Here is a 14,304-nt window from a genome sequence, read left to right as displayed (position 1 = left end):
AGCCCTCAAAGGAGTATTTTTATCTTGGTGTGTGCAGAAGGGAATACTGCTGCTCTTCCTATATGAGTTTAGTACTGTACTGTAAGTAATGAATCCAGCAGTACTGTAACTTCATTTCAGGGTTGACAGGAACATGAGACAGATGGAGGAAACTGCCCTTTCCATATTTTGGGAGCCTATTCTTCTAGGTAGAGGAAGGCTGAATTGGAAGTCCCTCAACAGTGTGCTATTTTCACCTTCTTAAAAGCCTTTTCATTGTATGAGGGGTGGCCTACAAAACCTTCCCATCTACTATGGCTTAGTTTCTTTACAGACACTTGAAGATTTCTATCAGTCTTTTCCACACACCCTGCTCTGATCAGATTTTAGGCTGTGAACATGTAGAAGCAGGAGCTAGAACACTATGTATGTTCATTCAGAGCATATGGGAGCTTCACCATCTCATGGTTTCTGGTCAGACACCTTTGCTACAGACTTGCCCTATACTTCCACAGCTCACTTACTGCAGCGTACCATCACCCCAACTACACTCATTCAAGAAAACTGCACACCAGGAAATAAACAGTACACAAAGTTCAATGAAGGCAATGGGAAAGGAAGAAAACACAAAGTAATGACTACTGGGCTAGTTCACAAACTGACTGTGCTATTTGACCTAATATTTGTATCCAGCTTTCTGGTATGCCACCTCCCAATTTCAGATTTGAAAGGCTAATGGATTTCCTTATGCAATTTGAGCAGATGTACTGTCAAACACAGCAAGTGCAATTTATGTCTGAGCTGTTTCAACTTCTGCTGTATTATTAATATGGATCTGAAACCCAGAATTCACATTTGTACTGATTCCTACTTCCTAGGTTTTATTTAAAACAAACCAACTCACCCACCCACAAAACAACAAAAAAACCCAAAACAGTGTTCACCTACCCAGATGATCAGAGAGTCTGTAACTGCTGGACTAAATGGATGTTTATGATCACAAAAAGCTCAGCTTTTTCTGAGTTTGAGTCAGCCTTTTGTTTCCTCTTAGAGACATTAGACTTGGGCACACAAAGGAGGACTTTCAAAAATCCTACACTTGGTAAGTACCAAAGGGCAAGTGATACAGAGCTGTAGGTGATGAAGGACAGACAGACAGCTGCTGTTAGTGCTTACATGGCAGCAGCTGACTGATGCATTCTTCCCTCTCCTCCAAACTGAGGCATTAGTTTGGGACTTGCATGACTCTGGGATTTGCCTCCTGTCCTCCTCCAGTGGAGTAGGAGGGTTCCCACCTCACAGTCACAGCTCTACTCTTCCCAAGTGTACCATGGACTAAAAGAAAGTATAGTCTCTGAAAGATATACTCAGGAAAGGACTGCTCTTAAAATTCTCATTTCTCACCACTGATGAGACACTTCCTCTCCAACCAACACTGGCAGCAAGATAATAAACTCAAAACGCAATTATTTTCCTGTCCATTAATGTGAACAAAACAGGAATGAAAGTCAAACTCATTTCATCTCTAGCTAAGTTTGCATCTTCCACCTGCATATTTTCTAGTTTTAAATGATGTAAGAAGTTATGCTACTCCATGTTTCTAAGGATACTCAACAGCTAAAAATCCCAAAGCCAAACAAAAAGCAGGCACGAGAATGCTACAAAGGATACAAGGCTTATGTTTACCTCTTCATCCTAACATCAGCCCTTGTGGTAACCTAAACAATACCTCTTTCCAATACTAGCTATTATTTAGAGAATTCCTTTGGCAATTGTTCCCCACCTTGAACTAAAGGTAGCTGTGTTTGTTAATATTTCTATGTCATCTCTTTAGACCCTTACCTCAGACTACAGGTGTCACTTACAACACATTCAAGGCCTGGCTTTTCTGGCCTCCCCATTAAATCTTTTCCTGAGATATGTCACTAGGCCATACCAACAGCCAAGCACATCAAGACATGTACACTTTTACAGAACCTCTCTATGTTAGGAAAGAATGCAAGTAATTGTACAGCCAAAACTGCTCAGTGGCAAGTGGCATAATGGACGCATTGAAACAGAACACAAACTCCTCACCTTTCACTCACTTAACCAACCAGCCAACCCACCCACCCACCTGTCTTCCAACTCATATTGCTATTTGCCCCAAGAACTGGTTCTGTTGGCCAGTTATCATTAAAACTGAGGCAGTAACTAATAGTTCTTAATAAACTAAGAGGTCCCAAAACACTCTTCCTATTTCTATTTTTACCTCTTGTTTGAATTCAACAGTCTCACTACCATCTTCTTCTTTTGTTTTCACCAAGGACATCTTGACCCAAGTTCGAAAGCCTCCAGAAAATTTCCAGCTGGAGTATGAACTTTCACAGTCCTTCATGAATTCTGCTTTTTCTGGACTAAAGGAAAAAGACCATTACTTTACTGACCAAACTCAGAGCAGTACCTGAGCACTATAGGCAGGAGATTGTCAGACCTACAGGCACTTCAAAATGTATTCACAATTCCTTTTATGTTTCAACTGCTAAAATTCAGCATATCTAAAACACTGTGAGTAGTGATGTTTTGATTAATAGTAGCACTTGCATTCATGTGTTCTTCATTGCAGAAGACTTACCTGGTGCCCTACCACCCTAGAGTTCTGCCTGCCCCTCAGGATGGTTCTGCCTTATAGGGGAGCTTTATTCTGCTCATCTGTCATCTGTGGGACAGAAAGGAGCAGAGCCAGGACCCCAGGAAACAATTCACCACAATGCTAGGGAGCAAGAGATGGAAGGAGCAGCCTAAAGGCAGGCTGCTTTGCCCCATTTCTGGGATGCAAAGAAACTGCTTGCAATGCAGACATACTTAAAATGCTTTGAAATTTACATTCAGTTTATTCCTATTATTTTGGAAACACTATACCTTTGGTGTAAGGCTCCCAACTGCAATAACATGGCTGTTTTCCCAATATGCAATCACACATATTTATAGGCCCAGAATATCAGGATTGCTTTGTGTCTTTTTTTTAATACTGTGACTATAAGCTGTTTTAAGGCTTCTGATACCCCTCCTGCTGCAAGTGGTAAAGAGGTAGCTCCAAGGCATATCTGGTCTCCGTCCTTTCTCTACCAACTGCACAGGACATGCTATTGGAGATCTTCAGTACTGTGATTTTAGCCACTTTCATGTCATCTCTATGAAATAAGCCTGGCCATGCAGCTGCTTTTTCAGCAAGGTTTCATTTGAAATGAAGGGGTAAACCACTGTTAGGAGTCATGAATCATTAAAGCACAGACTGCTGATTTTTACTAAAGATAGATTTCAGGTTGCAGAGATACATCAGCGTATGCTGGTCCTTGAGACAAGGGAAAGGGAAACGGTTTTGACTCACATTAAATCCATCTTCCTAGGTGAAGGGAAAGAGTATACTTTGCTTGTACGGCAGAGGGTATGCTTGACTAGGTGATTGGGAGATTAAGGTATTATGGTCTTTCAGGAGAAAGATGCAAAGAAGTAAAAGAAGAAAAGCAGAGCTAAAACAGCAAGCTCTTGTCCCAGACAACAGACGAAATCAGGAAGATTTGTCCTGTACCAGCACTGACTGGATTTGCACTTTGCCTGTCTTTTTCCTTAGTTTTCAGAATCAGGGATCCTTCCTACAAACCAAGATGCCTTGTCTACAAGGCAGCAAAAGCAAGCACTGATAAAAAGAATACCATACTGATGGCTACTCTGTACTATGCTGCCTTCTAAGGCTTAATAGATGAATACATGTATGTTTGTAGGAAGGCAAAACCTAGCAAAGCCATTGCTCTCAAGTCAGGGCTTCGGGTGATAGGCTCAAACACAGAACTCCATTGTGCATACAAACAGAAAGGAGGAGCATTTCTGGAAAGAAAAACTAACACGCTTTGCTACCCATCAAGACAGATGATACTCCAAGAGCGTTTTAGCGAGTCAGGAATATCTTTATCTGTTTGTAACATTAGGTGCTTGTTCAGGGATCCCAACAGGATGGCAGTGTACCTCTCTAACCTCCCCAAGGAAGATGTAAGCAAAGCATAAGAACAAAGCCCATCACCTGACTGCTCCTCACCATACAAACCCATGACATAGGGAGACCTGACAATGATGTCTTCCCCCTTTGGTATGTGGGTACAGCAGCAGCTGGTGGGACAGTATGGAAGAGCATGGTGCTTTGCCACTCAGAGGAACATACCTAATTAGCACTCTGCCAGCCAGTCATATACCTAATGCCTGACTAAATACAGCATCCCAGAAAAGCTTTCCAAGCCAACATGGAAAATTGAGGCAGGAAGTTATGACACAGAGCTGAATGTTACAGCCACAACTTACATGGTAAGCAGACAGCAGTAGTATACTTTGCCTTCGACAGTAATTGTAGGCTAGAAAGAGAAAGATTAATAACATCTTAGGAGAAGCTGTGGAGAAGTGGTCTGAGAAGGCATCTCTTTGCATGTGCCCATAACCCAGACTACTGCCAGAGTCAGGAGAGAAAAAAAAAAAAAAAAAAAAAAAAAAGGAGGGGAGAGCAGAGCAGAAAGGCACAAGCTTTGCACAAATGACAGCAGAGGGCAAATAATGCAGCTTAAAAATCACACGCAACTAAGTGAACACAAGACAAGCAAGGGATTTTAAGATGAAGAACAATTCTCCAGGCAGTTTCTTTTAATCCCCTCTTCACCCCAAAGACAGACAACCTGCAAAGGCTGCACTTTTTTTTTTTTTTTTTTTTTTTTAAGTTCTACCTATTACACTGTCTTTTGGATGTATGGTAAGATTCCTGGAATACCCTGCACCAGGCTCTCCCAGGATATTAATGGTACCTGAAGACCACTCAAAAATTCCTACATCACAGCAGAGAGAGAGAAGTGCAATAAGCCACTGTCTCACTCAGATGAACTACAAAGCCCTGGTCTCCTCTCAGCCAATGCTCCCTGGTAACCATTGACATTTCAAACTACTAACGGAGAACCCATTGCCCCAGCACAGACTGACCAACGTCAGACCATGAGAGATTGTATTTGTCCCAACTGTGGGAGTTGCTAACCTAATTCTGGACTGGGCTGTAGCACTGCAATGGATCCTTCTAACACCAATCTCTGTTGACCAACCCACAAGAGCCAGAAGCAGCTTAGGACGTCCCACCAGCAGATTCCAACACAACAGCAAGAGCCAAAACCACAGATGGGTCAAACCCAATTCGTGTTTATTGCTTTTGCTTTTCGCTAGACTGGGAAACTCTCAGACAGCCATGGGATCGGTACCAAAAGTCTCAATCCTTCTCTGTTATAATTTATTTCTCAGCACACAGCAATCCAGACCAGAGACTTGAACATGGAGCTCTGTTTAGACCCTTAAATAATCTCTGATCTGTTCAGGCTGGTATTAATCATTTCACATGACTGTAAGTTATTTTACATGCTACGCTAACAATAGTTTTGTCAGTAATATGTTCAGAGGATTTTCTTCTTAAACCCATATATTATACTAATGACAGTTCAGGAAAGGAACTTGTATTTTTAGCTATGCTTTTTTGGTAAATTGCAAGGGTTTCACTATTTCCTTCCCTCCAATTAATATGGTACAGACAGCAGCTGCCACTGCCTTCAAAAAAAAAAAAAAAAAAAGCCAGTGGCAGTATCCCTCTAACGCACAGTCCAACAATAGCACACAGCTCAGCAGTGTTCTGCGAAGGCCAGAACAAAACTAGCAAGCAGTGCCGGTTTCATGTAGTCTGTCAATCCAATTTTAACAGAAGAGCTGCAGACAATAAAACCCTTGACAGAAACAACTGGACCTTACTTGAGTCCTCACCACTTGCTATGCCTCAAAAAAACCGTTAAAGATACAAGTCTCTAGATGCCATTTTTCTTATCGCTGCTGCTTGCAGCAGCCTTCACTGATATGATTATTGCTATTTAAAGCAAAAGTGAGCTGCAAATAATACTGTCTACTCAGAAACTGTGGTGTAGATACAGCAGGACTCTTCTCACCAATTTCAAGGGGTTTTAGATTGTGATGTAAGATGATGGAATACCCTACACATACATTTTACAGCACTCTGCCTGCCCAACCCAACCTAAGCTGTTTGCAGCCATGGCAAAAAACTGTAAAGGTAATTATGATATCTCATGAATTCTAGCATGTATCTCAGCATCTTTGGTAACACTTTACACAAGTTGCTGGACACAGTGCTAATAATATGCTCTCAGAACTAGTGAGACACTTTGTCAGGAAAAGTAGTTAACAGTGGCCAGTAATTGAAGTTTCTAGAGGTCATATGGAAGGACACACAACAGTTTCTACAGATATTTTAGTCCAGACTTCCCATCCACTAAATTTAGCATCTGCTGATGAACAAGAAATCATTTCTATTTTCTCTTCTGCGGAAAGGTGGACAGAATGAGTACATTCCACATATGCACGCTGTTTCACATGTACTTCATAGTCAGGAGAAAACATAAAACTTTCAACCTGCCCTGAGCCTGTCCAGTTCATGCTCCGGGATGCCAGGACAACAATATACCGAGCAAGACAAGCCCTACAATTTGTACCAAGCTTTGGAGGATGCTATGAAAGAGACACTACTGGCCTCTTGCACACAACTGCTGCTCTTACTGTATTTCACCTAGACATGCAGATCATTTACTACTAAGTTTAAAGGCCTACATACCTTTGCCAATTTTACCGTTATCTGGGTTAGTTCAAAACCATTTTTAACTCACATTCCTACTGCCTGCTGCAAACGGGCACAAAAGATGCATCCCCAAACAGACACCACCATTTCCTACTTTTTCAGTTTGCTCCAAACATAACCCAGGCTCAGCCTTCACTTTCCCAGCTTCAGTTCTGGTGCCTTGCAACACTGAGACAAGGCAGCTTCTCTAGGAACAAAGTGACACATCCCCATCTCTTCAAAGATAGATTCTGCCATCTAACCGGTTTGACCTGGCAGACCTGGAAGCAGGAGGTTGCGATCCAGGTTTCTCCCAGGCAGCTTGCAGACGATTCTTACTGATCCACCTACACTGGTACAAACACAGCCTTGAAGCTAAGACCTTTGCAATACTACTTATTGCTGTTTTGCACACCTAACCTGCCTTTGCACAACATGTGGCACAAGCTTTTGGGACAGCAGCATGCAGACTTACAGCTTGCTTGCAGAAATACTGGCAAGTTAAGCAGGATGTACATGTTTTAACTTGAGACGAAACAGCTCTTTAAAATGGCTTACCTGCAAATTGATACAATGAGCACAGAAATGAGGCTTCCAAGATTTGGAAGATGCATAGACCAAGTTGTATCTTGGTAAGTTGGCTCATTCTGCAAAGAGCCAGGAACCAGATGCAACACAACCGTGCCTTCTACTCTGTGTTTCACAAGGGGTGGTCTCAGACAGTGCTTGCGGTATACAAACAGTTGTGCACTTTGCTGGAATTGGTCCCACTGTGCATACCGCTAACTGCAGCATGAGCCACAAAACCCAAGAAAAAACAACACAGAAGGAGCAAGTAGCACCTTCTACATCACTACTCTTAACTGGTATTTTCTCACCCTAAAATATCAATGCCTAAAATATCCAGAACATTCGCATTTTATGAGGCCTTTTAGTACAGTTACAGGAAGTACTTAATGACTTAAGAGCTCTCCTTCACTGAAGTAGAAATGCTTTGTAAAAAGAAAATTCAGGTAATCGGTGTTTGGCCACCCAGAGATACTGTGCCTGAATGCTTCCAGTCTTTGCTGCATCTGAAAAGCACTGGTATGACCATGTCCAAGCCTCCAAGAATGCTTTGTTATGATAAAATCTGTTATTTCTCTTCTCCTCCCTCACCTAATTTTGTACTGCATATGGCCTTTACTGCCTGTCCCTTTTTCACTGAGCATCTGACCATTACCAAGTTAAGGCTTTCTATTAGGTCTCACTGTGACTAATATCTCATCTAACTTTTAATCTGGATCACAGAGAGAAGAATAGAACCTGAATTTAAATTAAAGCAAAAATTTAACTATCAAGTATGGAATTTATTCTCACAAGGTGGGAAAAAGGGCGGGACTTTCAAGAAAGTTCAAGACAGGATTAATTCCACCTCTGTTAAAATTAGAGGAAGGTTGATCGGTTATTCCAATGGCACCAATGTCAAACCAATACGAAGCAATTTTGAAAACCCCATCTACGAAATTACCTCATTCTGTTAAATCTTACATAAAGCTAGTAATACAGAGAAATATAATTAATCTTTCAATGAAATCACAACAAATCAATCTAGGGACTTGACCTTTACAGTAATTGCTTTAAAAAAAACCAAAAAAACCCCAAAAAAACAAAGGTACAGAAATGTTAGTGTTCTCAGTGCACTTCCTGAGCACACTGCCCAGGACAGCACACTTCCTAATCACCCACAGCAGCAGACAGCGGTAAGCCAGCACAAACTTCAAACTTTTAGAAAGTGAAGCAACAAATGGCTGAAGCATAGCTGAAAGGTAGTCTTTGTCACTGAAAAAGTCCTCAATTCATTTTCTAAAAAGTAATACTAGTAACTTAAGACATGAAAGAGCACCAATGTAACCCAAACATAAAAAAATATAAAATAAAATAAAAGCCTGTGTGATTTTTACTAAAAAAGCCCTGCTTTCACTAGTATTGTAGCAAGTTCAATGCAGTTACAGGCTCATCCATTTACATACCTGTTGATGAACTCTTGGAAAGAAGAAAACAGAAGATAGTCAATGGCACTAAAATCTTGGTCTGTTCCATTTAAATGAAACTGCAAAAACACCAGTTCCTTTTTCTTCACATCACGAGGGCCTTGAACAACCAAAGCATACTTCTGTAAGCAAACAGAGAGATGCTGAGAGTAGCAAAGGAATCCTTATTTTCCACTCATGAATTTGCCATCTGTCACTAATACTCTATAGAAAACTAATACACACCAACATTTTCTTGGCTGCTACTAAGCATACATCTATTAAAATATCTAACAAGAATGCCAACTGAATCCCTCCTTTTAGTTTAAAAAAAGAGGTCTTTATATCAAGATTTAGTGTTTTTCTGCTTTAGTTCTATCATAGCCCTTTGGATTCATCTGGAATTACCAGTCAAGGCCCTGTAACCTGCATTCTGCAGAAAGACAATCAAAACTCTTTTGAGCATTAAAGTCTAGGAACTTTCAGCACTTTATGTGAAACAAATTAATATGGAGTCTGATGTGGAGAACATCAGGCTTCTCCTTGAGAAAGAGGAACAGTTTCACATCCCCCAGCACCTCAAGTAAGATGCTGAAAGGAAAAAAATACAACAAAAAATGCTAGCAGGCAGAATACAACTTAAAGTAGTGCAGCCATTATACTGAACAGCAAGCTGCTGCTTGCAAAAGGACTCAGCCAATCTGAACAGGGCTCTGCGTGGTTCAGAGGACTCTGCCTCAGTACCTCTCCATTCCACTACAGGACTAGAGCCTATTGGATAAGCAGACTTCTAAATGAATCTACCATGCAGCATAAAATGCAGGTTCTTAGTTTGTTAAAACATGCAGAAAGAGCATATTAGTGGCATAAATTAAATTAGACTTGCACCTAGAATATTATTTTCAAATATACTAAGGAGCTGCTTCCCAGAAATGGTGCCTAGACAAAAGGCGAAACATGAAGAGGAAAAAAGTTGATCAAACAGGTACCTAGACTGTTTGTTTGTTCACATTTAGTTTCCTTAAAAATAATCTGAGCAATCACTTTAGATACAAATGACCATATTTAATACTTTATTTTTTGAAAATTTATTTATACAGAAGCTAGATTCCCTGTATTTTTAGGGGCAATTTAAGACAGACTATCACTCAATGTAGCCATCTTATTGGCTCACAGCATTTCAGTGTAATGAAACACTTGGTGCCCAGTTAAGATTTTTCCAAGTGTGACAAAAATAGCATGTAATTCCCAGCGAACATACAAAAAGAGAGAAGCTATCCTACTTTAATGGAATAACTGCTACTGCTTTCAATCAAAGCTAGATTTACTATACCAAGGAGTATAGCTTGCCAGTTCATTTAGGAGAGGAATGAAGCGAGAGTTTCATTGTGAAAAATGACTTATTTTGTCCCATTCAGGTTTTCATGCTGCACACACCCACATGACAGCTGATCTTCCATAACACATATACACACTGACTGGGGTCTTTTACATTTCTGAAAACAAAAGGACAGATGGCTTGAAAAAACCTAGAAGCAACGACCTTTTGCAGCACTTAGTAAATATTTTTACTTTGAAATACCATTACGACCAGAACACCCCCACTGAATAAGTTCTGTTCTACTATATTATTATTACCATAGTTTGATTAGTAAAAGGATCTGTGTAGTTGATTCTCTGCGTGGTGCATTCAATGGCTCCTGGCTGACCTGGATTTATCAGAGGTGGAATGTGATCATAGTAATGATGCTTGCAGCTAAGCAGCCGAGCCTTGCCTGGGTAAAAAGCAATACCTGTTTTGGAAGAAAAAACATTGAAGAGAGCCGATTGCTTTTCCAAGAACATAGATTTTAATTCTGGGATTTAATCCTGCAGGACACTGAGCTATCCTCAAGATCCAGCAAAACAATCAAATTAAACTACACGCTTCAGCATTTTTCTGGAGCAGGACAAAAGTTCCCGCTGCATCAGGAGAGAACCCCCGTGATGCATTGAAAAAATCAGGGTTCACATTCTGTTACAACAATTCAAGGTTCACAGAAGCTACTAAGCTTCCCTAGTCTTCCCACAAGCCAGCAGCTAACACATCACCCCATTTTCACCCCAAATGAAATGAACATGTAAAGTAAATAAGGAGACTACTGAAGTCAAATGGGACACGCAGCACTTCAGCATGTACGTTTTCAGATATTATCATTTAACATGTCAAATTTTAATTGGAAATAATGTATGTACTATATGTGACAGATCAAAGATCACTGACTGATCTAATAAAAGTGAAAAGATGCTCTTCAGAACATCTAGCATCTTCTGTTCACTGAATACAATGTCATGATAAAAATCAAAGCCATCAAACGAGTACAAACTGTTACCATCCCTTATTATTTGTATCATTGGGTAGGCAGGCTACTACTTTACCTGTATGGAAATTCATATATATCATAAACCTACCATTCCAGACCAACAGCATGCATTAAAAGAACCTCAGTCACCCCAGCTATAGAAAGCTGGCAAAATACAAGGCCCAAAACCAACAATCCTGTTACGTCACATATGCCAGATTTATTACTGGAAACAAGCATTCTTGAAGATAATGTAGACCAACTACCAAAAAAAAAAAAAAAAGTATGATCTGAGTTATTAGATATGATTAACTCACACAACTGAGATGGCCTGTCCACCAAAATGCAAGATGTCAAAGCAGTCAGCATGTATCAGTCTAAAAATGCTTTATCCCTCTCTTCAGTGCTCCATGCTTGCAACTTGCCATCTCATCACTTTAATGGAGCAATGAAGTAAAGAGCTACATTAACTTAGGTTCTCTGATCTGGCAGGGATCCCCGACAATAATTTTGGATTTACATGTATGTTGCTCTGCTTCTTTAAATGACATTTTCTTCCTGTTGCTGTATGAAAAGCTGGGGGAGAGGAGGGGGGAGGGGAGGGGGGGGGGGGGAAAGGAAAAGCCTGCTCTTACAGTCAGATCCATATGATCCAGACACAATGACCTACTTACAGAGCCAAGCCTAACTGACCATTACAGCAAAACAACTACAGGCATATGGCAACAACTTGAAACACTCACCTTTCAGCCACAATTACTGGAGTGGTTCTTTGTAAAATGTGGTAACACTTCAAACAAAAGCATTATTTTTAAATTGGAAACTGACCTATGACTGTTGGAGCTGCATTTGCTACCACAGCTCTATTTATGAATGGCTACTGGATAATTTAAAAAAATAATAATGATAGGACTCACTATTCAAAAATGCTTCTGTGGTGTAATCCCTCCTGCAAACTGCAACACGGTTTTCTGATGCCACACTGTATTTTTATGCCAACATTGTTCCCTGCAGTCACATCACATTTTCATTGCCTACTGATGTAATACCAAGTTGTAAACAATGCAGAACAGAAGCAGAAAGTGGCATTGTGGTTATTTTGTGGTTCGTTTGAGAAATTCACCTTCTTCACTGTCAACAGCATCTCGCTGTCCAGTGCGGAACGATAACAGTTTTGAGAATATTTCCGTAAGAAATTATCTTCTTTCCCTAAAAGAGGACTCATTCTAGAGTCTTAAAACACTTCTTATCTATCGAATGTTGCATAATGCTCCACAGCTACTGTCATTCATGTTATTGGCATTAAAGCTCCCCAAATCTCCTGTACAATATTAATATTTCTGTGCAAACTCAACACAACATAGATTAAAAAAAGAGGAAGTGAAAAAGACCTGGGTCAAAGCATTATACGCACTCTGGGCCCTGAAGAATCAACACCAAAAATTTAAAACAATCTAAGATAAATGTGAACAACAACTTAACCCATTTTGTTTGTTACCACTCTTACCAGGTGCATCGTACAAGGACACTTCCTTGTAAGAGACAGACATCACTGGATGCTTGAGCTTCTCCCTGAAGTCACTGATGGTTTGGTAGACGAGGAACACAGCTACAGCCATGAGCAGCAGATAAATAAACAGGAGAATTACTGAAAAAACATTCTTTAGGCACGTCTTGCTGAAACGCAAAGAAGGGGCAGTGGTACCCAGTTCACTATCTGGAACCAAACAAAATATGGATTAGGACTTTAAAATACAGATATTTGGGCTGAATTTATGTAGTGTTCATTTAAAGATCAATCACTTGAGAGGAAAATAAGCCTCAAACTCAGCTCGATTTAAAAAACCACAACTATTGCTGGTTTTGATTATCAGTCAGACAGATGCTTCCTTCTCAAGCATGAGGCATAATCGTCCAAAGATTGTGCCTCTATTTCACATGTTGAATTTGGCACTCTGATTAAGGACAGGGCAGGCAGGAAACAAGGTTTATTTTCAAGAAGGACAACCCTTCCAAGACAAACAAAGTTCAAAGTTCATAAGAAAAGAAGTCTGTTGATGGTCAATCTTTCTTCCTGGAAAAAACAACTCCTTTTCCCTTTCCCAGTCTGAAGTGATTCTTAACACACTTAGCACATGCATCAGCAGAAAGATTTAATATTCTAATGCTCTTACACAGCTATCTGCATTGCATCGCCACCATGGTAGAAGTCACTCTCATTTTTGGACTCCAATTCACAACTCCTTGTGCACACTACATGAAATTTCACAAAAGGATCCTTCCACTTACAGCTAGAAAAAGACCAACTCAATTCTCCCACAGTCTCCTTGCCTTCAAAGCTTATTCTCTGAAGATCTTCACACTAGTCTCACTTGTACACAGACACTGCTTTCCCCACACTCCTTGCACTTGCCATTTCTTTTGGCAATACTTGTAAGGAAAAAAGTTCATGTACTCTTCCTGAGTTACACGTCATGTTTTGATCATGAGCGATATACAGCTGAACACACAAAAGAAGCATTAAAACCCAACATATGAAAGGAGATAAGTAGGCATGTTTTACGCTGACTCTTCTGTGTGATGTAATTTAATGAGTAAGGCCCCCTCAGGCCATGCCACACTCTGCCCTTCAACTACAACAACATCATTTGGTGTTTGCTCCTTACCACAGCAAACACCAGCCTTTTAGTAAATCCTATTGAACACATAACCACTTACAAAGGTCCATGGTCACACATGTGTTCCCAAGTTACAAGCCAGGAGATGGCAGCCAAGGAAATTCAGACATTAATGTGCACAAAATTGCACTACTGAAACAAGTATGTCTTGAACAGCTGCAAAGCATTCAGGCAATACTCATTTCAGGTTGGCTTACCTTAATGCCTTCATCTGAGCTGCAATAAGCCCATTTAACACTACCCCGCACCCTCCAAAAGCAGGTCCGAACAGCCTAACTAAAATCCATTTAAAAGCACATCTGTTCAATATTGCATCTTGCTCATGTAAATCTGACACAGACTTTGCTTGCAATCCACTGCCATCACAGACACTGCAACTCAGGTAAGGTACAACATAAAGGAAGATGACATACTAAGCTATCTCAGAACCAGATGTGCTGAATCTTCTTTGAGCACAGTTCATGACAAAGAAGTGTTCTCACCTCAATCCTTGGAAAAACTCCTTGGCTTTCCACCACTACTTATTCCCCAAAATAAGTAATTTAGTGTTTTGTTTGCTTTCAGAAGTGCAATAAAAACAAACCCCAACCAAACCCTCACACAGAAGCAGCTTA

The 14,304-nt window shown here is 40.4% G+C and overlaps 1 protein-coding gene across 10 annotated transcripts in view; it reads right to left on the bottom strand.

The window, feature by feature from the left end:
* PACC1 (proton activated chloride channel 1) overlaps positions 1-14,304 on the bottom strand; it is a 124,073-nt gene that overhangs the window by 33,748 nt on the left and 76,021 nt on the right. For 6 of the 10 annotated variants that reach the window (XM_075042708.1, XM_075042709.1, XM_075042703.1 and 3 more), the window contains 4 exons: positions 12,520-12,729; positions 10,309-10,463; positions 8,671-8,813; positions 2,231-2,375 (listed from right to left, as the gene is read on the bottom strand). In XM_075042708.1, the coding sequence (XP_074898809.1) occupies positions 2,231-2,375; positions 8,671-8,813; positions 10,309-10,463; positions 12,520-12,729 (653 nt within the window). The remainder of the gene's footprint in view (positions 1-2,230; positions 2,376-8,670; positions 8,814-10,308; positions 10,464-12,519; positions 12,730-14,304) is intronic. The other 4 variants (XM_075042710.1, XM_075042712.1, XM_075042711.1 and 1 more) reach the window with 2 other exon arrangements.

Source organism: Buteo buteo, chromosome 12, assembly GCF_964188355.1.
Source record: "Buteo buteo chromosome 12, bButBut1.hap1.1, whole genome shotgun sequence".
NCBI classification, from domain to species: domain Eukaryota; kingdom Metazoa; phylum Chordata; class Aves; order Accipitriformes; family Accipitridae; genus Buteo; species Buteo buteo.
This window is presented reverse-complemented; position numbering and strand designations above follow the sequence as displayed.